General features: G+C 38.2%; 1 protein-coding gene across 2 annotated transcripts in view; it reads left to right on the forward strand.

Moving 5' to 3' along the window:
• The window catches only part of LOC121900169 (C-Jun-amino-terminal kinase-interacting protein 1-like), a 54259-nt gene extending 44865 nt beyond the window's left edge, over positions 1-9394 (forward strand). For both annotated transcript variants that reach the window (XM_042416229.1, XM_042416218.1), the window contains 6 exons: positions 2029-2204; positions 3470-3573; positions 4266-4382; positions 5255-5325; positions 5710-5808; positions 7602-9394. In XM_042416229.1, coding sequence (XP_042272163.1) covers positions 2029-2204; positions 3470-3573; positions 4266-4382; positions 5255-5325; positions 5710-5808; positions 7602-7674 — 640 coding nt within the window. In that variant the 3' untranslated portion in view covers positions 7675-9394. The remainder of the gene's footprint in view (positions 1-2028; positions 2205-3469; positions 3574-4265; positions 4383-5254; positions 5326-5709; positions 5809-7601) is intronic.
• The last annotated feature ends 4480 nt before the right edge of the window (positions 9395-13874 follow it).

Raw genomic sequence — 13874 nt, forward strand, 5'->3', positions numbered from 1 at the left:
TGGTTGCCAACTAAAAGCAGTCTTTACACTTAATGCAAACAAATATTTTTTCTTTGTATTTCCACTCAAAATGAGTGTAAGCTTGGCTTTTAATTTTCTTGCTGAAATCAGCAATTTTTAGATTATTATATAAGTCAAATACTGCCAAAATTATAATAGAACTTCATTTTTGTCTCAGCTGGACACATGATTTTACACACAGCACTGATTTTTCACTGTGAAAATAACGCCTAATAACGCCTGTGCTTTGATGTGAAATTTCATGAGGAAATGTGGTTAAGAAATGTCTTGTTTTATTTTGTCATTAGCAATAATTCACCGATATAAATTCAAGAATATGTTGCTCCGTATTGCTGGCAATAACTGAGAGTTCAGAGGGTTAAACTGTTCTGACAAAATCATGGCCAGAAGAACTACAATATCGACAGCCATACAGCCAAAAAATTGGACTTGTCCTTTAATATGCTCATCTACAATGTCTGGTTATGATCAGCAGTGCAGTTGTTAGAGCAGAAAACTCTCCACTTCTGCATGTTTCCTCAGTAACAGTCACACTCCAGTTGGCAGTGTGGAGTTACAGCTGCTGTTGAAGACCTCAGGCTGATATATGCATAGGGGAGGGAGGCAAAAACAACAGCAATGCAGTCATGTGAACAGCAGCATCTCACTGACAGACCATGTGATGGTGCGGCACATTATGCACGGTTAGCAGAAAGCCGGGGCCTTATTACAGTGTTCCTACAGATTCCTATGCATATAATGTCACACAGTTTATCTCTGTAGTGCAGTGTAGCTGTTAACATCACATCTGACTAGCCAACATTGGGATAGTTAAGCACTGTTCACACTAATACGTTTTCATTTTAAAACGTCCTCACCTGGCAAAGAAATCTCTGGTCTTACTTTTCGCCATTGCTGTTCTTCCTCCATTGTATTTTCTGCAACTAAGCAACCAACCACATAGTAGACAATCTGTTCCCTGTTTATATCAGCATGCACATGGTCATGTTATATGCATTTTCAGGCATGGTCATAAGGACAGAGATTTATTCTGATGTGGAAATTCTCATGTGGATGGAGATCGTTCCTGATTTAAAACACTGTTTTAAAATGAAAACATATTAGTGTGGATGTAGCTTTAGTTAGGTTATATCATTGTTCAGTACTTTGTTTTACCTTCAGCTGAGTTACTTTTTTGAAGTTGAAGCTCTAACTCTTTGACTTATAAAACCATTTCAAACCTTGCTAGATAAAAAGGCTTATTTTCTATGCTAACTGTGAATCAGCAAATTTTTCAGAGCCACATTTCAAGCCTACAGGGCTTGGGCTTGATACTCAAAATTCAAATAAGTAGTCCTTTAAAGTGGACAAATAATACACATATTTATCTTAAACTGGCTCATTATGCAGCCCCTCAGCTCAGCCTCTGTCTGAAACAGGCATTTTTAGCTCCTGTCTCTTTAAGGCCCCCCTCCTGATGAGCCCACTCCATTCTGATAGGCCAGCTTCTTGAAGCTGCCCCTCAGCAGACTTCCAGCTGCACTGGAGGCCACATAAACAAACAGTAGGATATCAAATCCAATCCAAAATTTGCAAGTGGACAATGCAAACAGCTCACAGAACAACCTTTGCAGCAACAACAAAATCTACGGAGCGGACAGTCATTTGTGGGCATGTGCAAACAATCTGATGTCATGATGAGGAGGAAATAGAGGTAACATTGCAAACAAAGTGTTCAGAGCAGGCTGAAGCCTGGGTTTTTGACTTGGATGGAGCATTTTTGCACATATTCATCTCAAGCTTTGTACCTTTGCCCATGTTTAACATGGACATCCAACATCATAATAGTATAAAAATAACAAAAAGCATGATATGTCCCCTTTAAAAAAAAAAGTCATATGTCCAGACAGACAGACCTCTCCATTTGAGACAAGTTGGTAATGCAGATACTCTGTTATATGTCATCCAGCTCATAAAACACCTGTGAGATCCCTCAGATCCTCAGCATAACTACATCTGTTTCTACAGGTTTGTCCCCCGACACGACGATGAGTTGGAGCTGGAGGTGGATGATCCGTTGCTGGTGGAGGTCCAGGCGGAGGATTACTGGTACGAGGGCTACAACATGCGAACTGGTGCCCGTGGGATCTTCCCAGCTTATTACGCTATAGAGGTGACAAAGGAGACAGAGGAGAGCTACAAAGGTACTAACACCATGAGGAGTATTAATTATAGAAGGCTGACTGCATACTGAATGTACACTGACTGAAACTGCACAAGTGCCAACTTTGTAAAATAAATTTTCTAACGTTTTTGTGCAGTTCCTAATCAAATTGAAGTAATTTATTAAGCTTATTAAGAGAGTTCTATCCTCTTGAGTTACAGTGGCATAAAACTGACAAAACATCACATAAACATTTCAGAATAGACACAAACAATCTAGCACATCACACTAGGTTAGAAGCATCTTGTTAAGAAGTAATTTATCAAGTGTTATCAAGTGCTCACAAGTGTTGATAATAATAGTGTTACAGATGGTTCTGTTGTATTTAAGTGTCCCAGTAAGCTATGACAGTGTGATAGTGAGTCAACATGCACAATACCAGGACTCTGAAACTGAAGCAGCTACATGGAATTCAGCCATCATTAAATTAATTACTAACACCTGCAGTACAGTGACGCTTCATTAAGTGACATCATGTCAGTGTTGCTGCAAGCAATCTAAATTTAGAACTTATTTATATGCATGTTGTTTTTTTCTTAAAGAGGCAGAAGTCATGCTGGAGTGAAAGATATAACATTTCAGAAGCAGCAGCAAATAAGATACAGGGAGCCAGTTAAGGGAGGCTCTGGTGAAGATCTGTTTGCTCATTAAAATGTGTTTAGATGAATCTACTAAAATGAGTAAACAGGGAACAGGGGAAGGGAAAACTCAAATGCTTCCAAATGAACCTGGTGCTCAGGTCCTTCCCCTGGCTTTGTTGTGTGCTTCAACAAAGAAATGTGGCCTTGTTTATAGGTGGGAAGCCAGTGAGGGATAAAATACAAAGAGGGCTGTGATGCTGGGGGATAATGTAAACTCCAGGTGGAATTACATCCTCCTGGTGAAACTGCTCTCTGTCTAGTTTAGGCAGTTGGTCACAGTGGTAAAAATACTAACAAATGCACGGTTAGATTGCTTGTGTAGATAAAGTCATCGTGGGGAGGTAAAAACTGATCAAGCACTGAGTCACTGGTGTTGATCAACTAACCAATCAACCCCCAACAGATGTATTATTGTCCTTTTGTTGCAGTGGAAATCAAAAATTATTTTTGTCTGTTTAGGGAAGCTACTAAAATCTCACCCAGATTTGAGTGCTCCTGATAAAATACTGCCACCTTTTCTATGTTTTGTTGTTTGTTGCCTTTGATTATCATTTCTTGCGTGGGTTAATGGCTCTTATATGCTTTTATTTTCATCCCAATGCAGTGAAGAGCAGTGAATGGATGGACAGATACCGTCTGAAGTTCCTGGGCTCAGTCCAAGTGCCCTACCACAAAGGAAACGACGTTCTGTGTGCAGCTATGCAGAAGGTATGGCATCTGTGTTATGCATGTTTGTGTATGTTTGCATGTGTAAAGCTACTGCAGTAAAACAACATTAAATGTAGAGTTACAACGATTCATTGATTAGTCCGTCAACAGAAAATGAATCAGCAGCTATTTTGATAATCAGATAATCGTGTCAGTGATTTTTCAAGCAAAAATGTTTTCTTGTTCCAGCTTCTCATATGTGATGATTTGCTGTTTTTCTTTGTCTTATATGACAATGAATTTAACATCTTAAGGTTTTGGACAGTCAGACAGACAAAACAAGCAAATCGAAGACATCGCCATGGCCTCTAAGAAATAGTGAATGTCATTTTTTCACCATTTTCACCAGTAATTGAGAAAATTATTGTTAGTTGCAGCCCTAATTAAATGCCACATCATACATCAGCTATTGTCCCAGAAACAGCTGGTAGAATACAGATGAAAGATGCTGCATCATGTAAAAATAACACAGAGGTGCAAATGGACTAAGATCATAAATCATGAGATAAAGAGTATTAAACTAGCTTTATATTACATTTTCAAACTTTAAATTGACAAGAGCTTTACAAAATTGTTGTTTGACTGTTGCAGTTATGCTGTTAATTTTGCATTATCATCTTATAAACTGTATGTAGAATTGGGTTGCAGGTTAAAAGTCTCCTTTTGAGAGTATTTTTACTTTTGTTTTCCAGATTGCCACCAACAGAAGGATGACAGTCAAGTACAACCCGCCGTCTTCGTGCATCCTGGAGATCAGTGTGAAAGGCATCAAGCTCGCAGTTCAGGAGGATTACTACGCCTGTGACAGAGTAAGACTGGCTTGCTGTCTCTTTGTCTTTCATTTTTTGCAACGTCATGGGTTCTTGACACATAAAGGCTCATCCTGAAACCAGAATCACATCAACAACAGTTGAGGCATGTTGCCCCCATGTGGCTGAAGACAGATACTGCAGGCAAACATGTCAAAAGTGTTTTCTTACAGGAAAGAGACATACTTTTACTGTAGTATTTCTAAATTGTGTTTGTTTCTTTGTTTTTTTATGAGGAAATATGTTCATAATTTGAGTTTTTATCAAACTATAATTTATATAGGCTATAATTTCCTTACATATAATGAACACGAACTCCTGAGTGTTACAAATATAAGTGTAACTTGTTTTGATAAATAAAAAGTAAAGTAATTATTCCAAATAAATTTCACCTCACTAGAGTAAAAGTGCTCATACAAAATGTCCCAAATGAATATCTTGTTGTCTTATTACCTAATCACACTACCTAAAAGTAAATCATATGTGTATTATTATACTTTGTAGTCATATACTGTAGTAGTTTGATGTACCACTACATGGACAAGCTACAACATTAAAATGCAGCTTATAGCTGAATGCAGTGATAAGCCAATAATACAATATTTTTAAATTTTACTCATGATACTTCTACACTGTGCTGCCAATAATTTAATACTTTTATTTGTAATAAATGATAAATATGAAATAGTGTAAAAATCATTCAAATTCATAGAGACATATGGTGGGGCAAATAATAAATATTTATTTTGTATAATTTTGATAAGAGTAACATTGTCACCTTTAGTAACTGTAAAGCAAACAGCCACATCAATGTTAATGTAAGATATTTATTCTGCCTCTGTCTTTGTGTCTTTACCTATTTCTGTTCACAGAGTAACGAGTGCAGTCACTTCTTCCAGTTAAAGAATGTCTCCTTCTGTGGTTATCATCCCAAAAACAGCAAGTAAGTGAAGTCACTATGTTCAAAGCATTTTTTTCGATCAGGGATCTCTGAGTCAAAAAAATAAATATATCAGATCTGGAAAATTAGCCTGAAGTCAATTTTTTGTACTGTCTAACTAGAATAAAAGAAATACTGTCAAAAACTCTCTGCTAGTGCAAAAACTAAGCAATAAATTACCACAAGATGTCCCTAGAAATCAACAAATGTACCAGACTTCAAATGTAGACATGACCTCTTGCCTTTGCATGACTGCAAAGTGATTAAATGTAAAACAGCAGTTTGCTATTCAAACATAGCAGGCAATCAGAACTAAGTATTCAACAAATAAATGTGATTCCCATACTGAATGTTCTTTTTTGAGACCCTTATCTGTCTTCTCTGCAGGTATTTTGGTTTCATTACAAAGCATCCGGCAGACCAGAGATTTGCCTGCCATGTATTTGTGTCTGAGAACTCCACCAAGCCTCTTGCGGAGTCAGTAGGGTGAGTTTGATTTTCTGCTTACTAGATATAAATTATTGTGTAATTTAAGGGCATTTGTGCATTAAGTTAATCAGATGCTTACTCTTGTTTAGGGATGCTCCAGTCAGGCTTTAAAGGACATTGATTTAATTATAATCAGCTGGTCTGGTACATCCTGATCACTGATTTATTCTTGCTGTCAAACAAAAAGTACTTTCACTTTATTTTACAGGTCCTTTAATTTTGTACTAATTTCCTATGTATTTGCAGGTATTTAATGATTATTTAGGACATTTGACAGAGAGGGTGGTGCAATTTACAAATTATAAGAAAAAACTGAAACAGTGTTAAATTGGATTAGTTGATAAGTGTCAAGTCATTATATTTAGGTTCATATGTAGTTGTTAATTTGCAAAAATTCTTATATTGAAAGATAAATAGTTTTCAGTATTAAGTTTTGTATGTCAAACTGCAGTACATATTGGCGTGTTAGATTGTTTCTTTCTATAATGAGCACATTTCTCGTGTAATACTAATTTGCCTAACCATTCAAAGAAATGTCCTAAGAATTAATAGTTACACAGCAGCTACTTTTTGGAAGTTATTGAAAAAAACTAATATGCTTATATCATTTGACACATAAAACTACACATTGAAAACTAAGTATTTTCTGTCAGTTAAAGAATTGTCAAGACTCAATTTTTGCAAACTAACAACTACGTATGAAATATAATGATTTGGAATTGAACGCTTGGTCTGTGCAACTCATTTCAACAGTATTTAGTGAAAGTCATGGTTCATTATTCATCCAAGGAGGTTGTTTTTTTGGCTCTGTCTGTTAGATATCCCTTTAATGCATTTACATAAAATTAGGGGAAAAGTTAGGCTATGGATCAAGGACCAACCACAGGATTTCTGTAAATGATTTACAAGATTTTACAAGACAAGACTGTACTTACACCAATTTTAAAAAATCTGGCAAATGGATCTCTTGATGGTCTGCATTTTCACTCAGATCTAGATCCAGACGTAGATTTAAAAAAACAAAACCCGTCCACAGCACTTTTTTGTGGTTACAAAACTGGATGAGATGCTGTGTCTAGAAATCTTATTCAAAATGTAGTTTTCTCTATGGACTTAGTACATTTCATGTAAAAAAGTTAATCGCTAAGAGCCAGCTATTGTTTAGAGAAAATGTTTAATGATTTGTTAGCTCTGTTAGCTTGTAGCATGCTAACACAGGTGGCTGCTTAACTGTATCTGGAGTTTCTCTGCAGCCCTCAGACCATGATGGAAAGAACGAGTGACATAATTGCCTTATGATGGCAAATTTAAACACCATTGTTTTAGTACTTGTAAAGACTATTGGCTAATTTTGATTGGTGCTATTGGAACATACAGTATACATACAGTATACGATACAAGTATACTCTACAGTATACTTGTATCGTCCAATAGATCCTCAACTATCGAGAGCCTCGGTTTCACAAGCCTCACTTTCATCAGGTTTTGATAGCACGCTAATCATTTAGATGTATAGTTGGTGAATGCTAACAGAATTTTTGGTTGAAATGGTGAGCTGCTCAAGTGCTACTGTCCAGTGCAGCAGTAGAACTTGTACAGAAAATACTAGTATCATATTTCAGCTTTTTAGTAAGACTGTGTGAGAAAATACATCGCCAAATATGAGCTAGTGAGTTAGAGGATAACCTGGAAGATGTGTAGGACTTTGGCTCACAATTGGGCACTATAACAAAATCTGTGTTACGTCCTACTTTTAAGTAATGACTGATATACATGTATTTGTCTTACAGGAAAGCCTTCCAGTTGTACTATAAAGAGTTTGTGGAGTTCTCGTGTCCTACAGAAGACATCTACCTGGAATAGCCTAGCCCTGCCTTCAACCACAGCCCTGTACAGTACACTGTATCATAACATAATGTTGCATGAAGGACAGACATATCTAAAAAAAAAAAAGTAAATAAAAAATAACACATCTGACAAACAACCAGGAAAAGAAGCATCAAGAATTGGAACAGTGGACAGGGGAAGATATGAAAATGAGCCAAAGGAGGAGCGTTTTGAGAAAAGAAAATATGCAAAATGGCGTCGGTGATGAGGTGGTGATCACAGGCTGTCCATGGAAAGCACAAACCAGCTGTATCACCGCAGCCTTGGCAGCGCTAGTTAGCCTGTAGCATTGTCTCAGCAGGTGGACACTGAAAGCCCTGGAGCCGTACTGGACTGCACTACCTTGTACTCGCACTTGACAAAAGAGCGTGATAGTCAGCTCAGGTTTGGAAAAATTAACACATGGTGAGTTTGCTGTGACCTTAAATATTCAGGGTCTGAGCATAAGGGAGGTGTATATTTACAAAATAACATCCTCACATTGAAAATGTACACTAAATGAAACAACTCCATGTAGTAACAACAAATTTTATCCTTTTAGCACAAATGATATGAAGGTGAAATATCCACATCGTTCAGTGGTGATGAACCTAAAACACTGTTATAAAACCAGCTATAAGTGATGTTCTTTGCATTTTTGGGCCTTTTTTAGACTTTTGGTGTTCAAGGCCAAGCCTTTGTTGTCAAATCCAGCTGTAACAGTTTGACAGCAGAAAATGCCATAGTCATCTGGAACATCAATGGCCAAGCATCAGCTCATAGTGCCATTGAAGCTCTCTACACATGATCAGCAGTACGAGCTGAGTGCACTGAAAAGTGCTTGGAAATTTGACAAACAAATCAAGCAAAGATTTATTTCAGTTAACACAAAAGAAGAAAAAAACTTGTAATAACCCAATGATCAAAAAGGGTTTGGATATATGAAACCTTTTTTCTTCCCTTACTAGTCGCTTTCAAACAAGATCAAAGTTGAAACTGATGTCAAGGTCTCTAAGCAGTGTCCAAGGTAGCATAGCTGCAAGTTCCAAAAGTTTCTCTTTCTCCATTGGTAAACAGTAGTTAAGGCAGATACAAAGTAGTTCTGCTGCCGATCATGTGTAGAGACCTTTAAAGTAATCGAGCGCTGGCTTCTTTCTAGAGCCACCATTTTTGCACCAGCGTTCCACATTCAAACAGGGAGAAGAAGAAAAATGGAGACCAAAGCAACAACAAAACAGCTAGCATGCTAGCGGATCCATTGGTTTTCTCTGGGTTGAAGGGCATTCTGGGAAATATAGGTAATTAAGTGAGGTAGGAGTACACAAGGCAGGATCAACTAAAAAATTTCAACACTGAATTTTAGGAAGCTTTAAACTCCTAGAATGCACTGAGCATCACATGTTGATAAAAAAAAATCAGTGTTCGGGTTTATGTGAGTGGATATTTTCCTTTCAAACCTTGTAGCGGCTTCTATCGGTACTGTAGTGCTAACAGCCCTCAACACTTGCCCAATAAAGCCTTAGTCCTTAATTCCTAGCCTGACTCCAGACACACTGCGCTTCTTTACTGTGTGTTCCAACTAGGTATGAAATCAATTACCAAGATGTTTAACACCAGGAAAAAAGAAAAAAAACATCTGTATTAGGCTGTTGCTTTGGTGGTAGAAGACAAGAAATTCCTCTGTGTGGCGTTCTAGAGACTTGCTCCTCATCAGAAATATGAAATGCTCAGTGGGGCGGTGAAAAGATAATAAGGGTGATCCTCGGTACAGTAGGTACAGGTGCTGACAAGGGAGCAAAAACAAAACTGGTGTCTTCAGATTTTTACTAGTAGTGCCTCTTTTTCATCAGATCATTGTGACCTTCCTCAGTGAACATTATCACAACATTTTAAGGGATTGCCATTGAGTGTGTGTTGAGTTTAAGGGTTTGAATGCAAATGATGTGATGTAGGAGTATCTTTGATGTGACTTGGGCTTTTTTTCCCACTGCATTAAATGTGCTGTACTGTACCTGTGATGTTGCAATACAGTCCAGTATGACTTAAAATCCACCAAAAACAAAAACATTTAAGGACAGGATAAAAATACATAGGAGGTCATGTGCACATGTACTATTGCCCAAAAATATCCAGTTTTCTTACATCCTGGTTGTATGTGGTGAGCAAAGACCATTCTGGAAATGATGCATGTTGAATTTGAAGGCAAAGAAGCTCCAGCTAGTTAACAAGTCAGCCTTGCTAATGAGATTCAAGACTTCAGATTTGGACTCAATTCACATAAATGAGGACCTGACTTACCAGAGACTTGACTCCCTAAAGACTTGACTTCACACTTGAAAGCAAAAACATTCAAGTTCCAAGTTTTGACTGGACAACAGTGACAGGCAGGCCGGGCATAGAAACCAGTGTTGGGCAGTAATACATTACTTTGTAATGTGTCACAGTAATATAATTACTTTTTTCAGTAATGGGTAGTGTAAGGGATTACAATTTGAAATTCAGTAATGATGTTACAGTAACTAATCCCAGTAATGGTTCACTTACATTCAGGAGTCACCTGACACTAGTTAAGTTCAGAATTGGAGGGTGTATGAATCGTGTAGCTGAGGCTACACTAACGCTAGCCGTTGGATGGTCAGTAAATCCTTCCCAACTGTCTCCTGCCTGCTTGTGCCTACATGTGTTAAACATGAAAGATGCAGAATGTGGATGTGGAGGATTTTGAGTTGTTTAAAGGCAACTTAATCAGACCTGACAGCTGATTAACGAAAGTAAAGTAACAAGTAATATAATGTGTTACCTTTGCTGCTGAGTAAAAATAAGTGTGATAATGTGTAATCAGTAATTAATTACAGTTTTCAAGTAACTTGCCCAACAATGATAGCAATACGTAAATATCTAATTATTCAGCCAATACATTGTAAGGAGTATGGACAACTATGTAAAAATACTATTAACATAGTTTGAGAGGAAAATGTTTTACAATTCTGTGAGGCCTGAAAGACCATCTTGACTTGCAGTTCGCTGACAAACTTCTGACTTGACTTGTACAATTCACAAACTACTGACTTGGTAGCTGTTTTCTTGATGACTCCTGGTCTGACCATTTTGCTTCAGAGTACAGCTTTACAGAGAAGTTTTACTTCCTCTAATGAGTTGTCAGCAGAGTACAAACTGATGCTGTTGATGCTACACATGTTGTTTTAAATGGATCTCTGTGATTGTTAAAATGCACTTGATGTGACCACCAGATTGACATATGGTGGGTTCTGAACATGGGCCCTCTGATCATAACAGAAAACTGAAGGATTGCTTTTTTAATAATCCAGTCAAGTACAGGCACAGCACAGTTCTGCAGTGGTAAAAAAGCTGACTTCCTACATCATTTATTGCTAACACTAATTTGTAACAGATAATTTTATGTGATCTATATTTAACAGAAGATAGAATGTTTGTAAGAGAAAGATTAATTAATGAAGGATGTGGAAATTCAGTTCAGCCACCTCATCAGTCCCCCCGTTTGTTCCTTTCCAAAAAAAGAAAAAACAACGACCGAGTTATCTGCTGATCAAAGCCATCGTGTTTGCATCAAGAGATCAACACTGACTTTTATGAGTTCCCTTGTCAAGAGCCAATCAGCCAGACAGGAGAACATGTACTGCAGTGGGGCCTATACATAGGGTGTACAGACATGCCATATATAAATAAATAAATAATTTAATATCTAATTGCAGATAATACATTGTATTGATTTAACATGTAGTATGTGAAATTTCTCTTTATTCTGGATTTTTTTAGTGTGAATTATTCTTTATTTAAAAACTTTAATGCAGATCCCATGGTGTCCTGTCATTATTATGTTGGAATCAAAGCATGAGCACACTTGCAGATATATACACACACACACATTTGTATCACTGTACTTGTGAGGACCTGGCATTGATTCCCTCACAAAGACCTATTTTCTAATTCCTCATTCAGTTTTCATAGTGTTGGGCAACATTCCCACCAGTTATATAAACAAATCTTTTGTGCCCAATAATTGAGTTTATTATAACTTTTTTAATAACTGAGTTTGTTAACCCGGCAATGAGGGAAACTCTGAGTTTTCAGTTCCAGAAACCACTTTGACCCTGGGTCAGTTACTGCAGTAATTTACTCTGTGAACCTGACCTGCTCACTAGCAGCCTTTCTTCAACAAACCCTGAGTTGCTGCTCTGTGTTTCACTGAAACCTGGCTCGGTGAGTCCGCCCCGACAATATTCTACATCTACCGGGCTTCAAACTCCAGCGAGTGGCCCATGTAATTAAGAGAGTTAAGAGTTAACAGGGCAGCAACTGCTTATACATAAATGTAGGTTGGTGTACAGATGTCACAGTGTTATGGAAAATATGCACTCCTCATATAGAGACTCCCCTTCTGCTTCAAATGTCCCACAATCATCCTGGTCCCAGAGAAAGCCTCCATCGCAAGACTGAATTACTACAGACCCGTCACCCTGACATCTGTGGTCATGAAGACCTTTGACAGACTGGTGCTGACCCACTTGAAGAACACCACAGACCCTCTGCTGTCCCTCTGCAGTTTGCCTACCAGGCAAACAGGTAAGTGGTTGATGCAGTCAACATGGGACTGCGCTACATCCTGCAACACCTCAACTCCCCAGGAATGTAGGCAAGGATCCTGTTTTTGGACTTTAGTTCGGTGTACAACACCATTGTCTCAGCAGTCCTCCTCTTTAAACTTACCCAACTCACTCTGTTAGTGGATCACAAACTTACTGACAGACAGGTAGCAGCAGGTCAGGCTGGGGAAAATCACATCCAGCACCTGAACAGTCTTCTCACCAACGACTGCACCCCATGACACCCATCTGTTCAACTCTTGAAATTTTCAGATGACACAACAGTTAATGGCCTCATTCAAGACAGTGATAAGTCTGCATACAGGTGGGAGATTGAACAGCTGGCCCTGTGGTGCAGTCACAACAACCTGGAGCTGAACACGCTCAAAACTGTGGAGGTGACACTGAATGTCAGGAGGAGCCCTCCAACACTCCCCTCATCATACTCAATAGCATTGTGTCAACTGTGGAAACCTTCAGGTTTCTGGGATTTACAAACTCCCACTGGGAGACTCCCAGGACCTGAAGTGGGAGTCCAGTGTCAACACAGTCATCAAAAAGGCCCAGCAGAGGATGCACTTCATGCACCAGCTCAACTTCAACCTGCCTCAGGAGCAGCTGATCCTTTAACCTCTTTTAATCCTCAGTGAAGGAAGCGGGAGCATCTTATTTTACTGATCTTATTGATGCCCCTACCGCAGCTCCCTCTTTTAGTATTGATGCTAAACAATTTTTAGATTTTTTTGTTGTTGTTGTTGTTGACAAGATCAAGATCCTCAGAACATCAATCACAGCTCCATCCATAGATTTGTACGTAGCCCCACCATGTAACCATTGAGTGACACTACATCAGTTTGCACCCGTCTCTATGAATAGCTTAATGGAGACAGCATCACATATGACCTTCTTCCAGTCCTTATGATTGCATCCCTGCCAAATTGACCATTTTTAATTCATCCCTCACCTCTGGTATTTCAAAGATTTTAGAAAAAGTGGTTGCCACACAGTTAATTGAGAATCTGGAAGTCAACTGTATTTTTGTGAAGTTTCAGTCTGGCTTTCATCAAAATCACAGCACAAGACTGCTCTCCTGATGGTGCTAAATGACACTTTAATACAAGTTGACTGGAGACTTCTCAATTTTAGTGTTGTTAGATCTCAGTTCAGGTTTCAATACAGCGGATCATGGAGTCCTTATTGACAGGCTACAACAGTGGGTTGGCCTATCTGGTTCTGCTCTTAGCTGGTTTATATCATATTTATCAAATAGACAATTTTCTGCTATGGTTAGTAATAATATGTCTGATACTGATGTCTTGGAGTGCCTCAAGGGTCTGTTCTTGGCCCGGTTTTATACTCATGTCTCAAAACTTCTTTAATTTAAATGCAGCAGTCACAGGGACCTTTAACCTCTAATGTAAAGCGCTACTCTAAGAATTAATGTTTCACTTTTGACTTTTGACTCTGTTTCTTTGCTCTGTTCAGATTAAGAAACTTGTGCAGAGAAATTAATCCATACTTTAGTGTCCTCATGACTAGACTATTGTAATACATTATCACCTCAGCCAGGGA

The sequence above is a fragment of the Thunnus maccoyii genome, chromosome 1 (genome assembly GCF_910596095.1).
Source record: "Thunnus maccoyii chromosome 1, fThuMac1.1, whole genome shotgun sequence".
NCBI lineage: Eukaryota > Metazoa > Chordata > Actinopteri > Scombriformes > Scombridae > Thunnus > Thunnus maccoyii.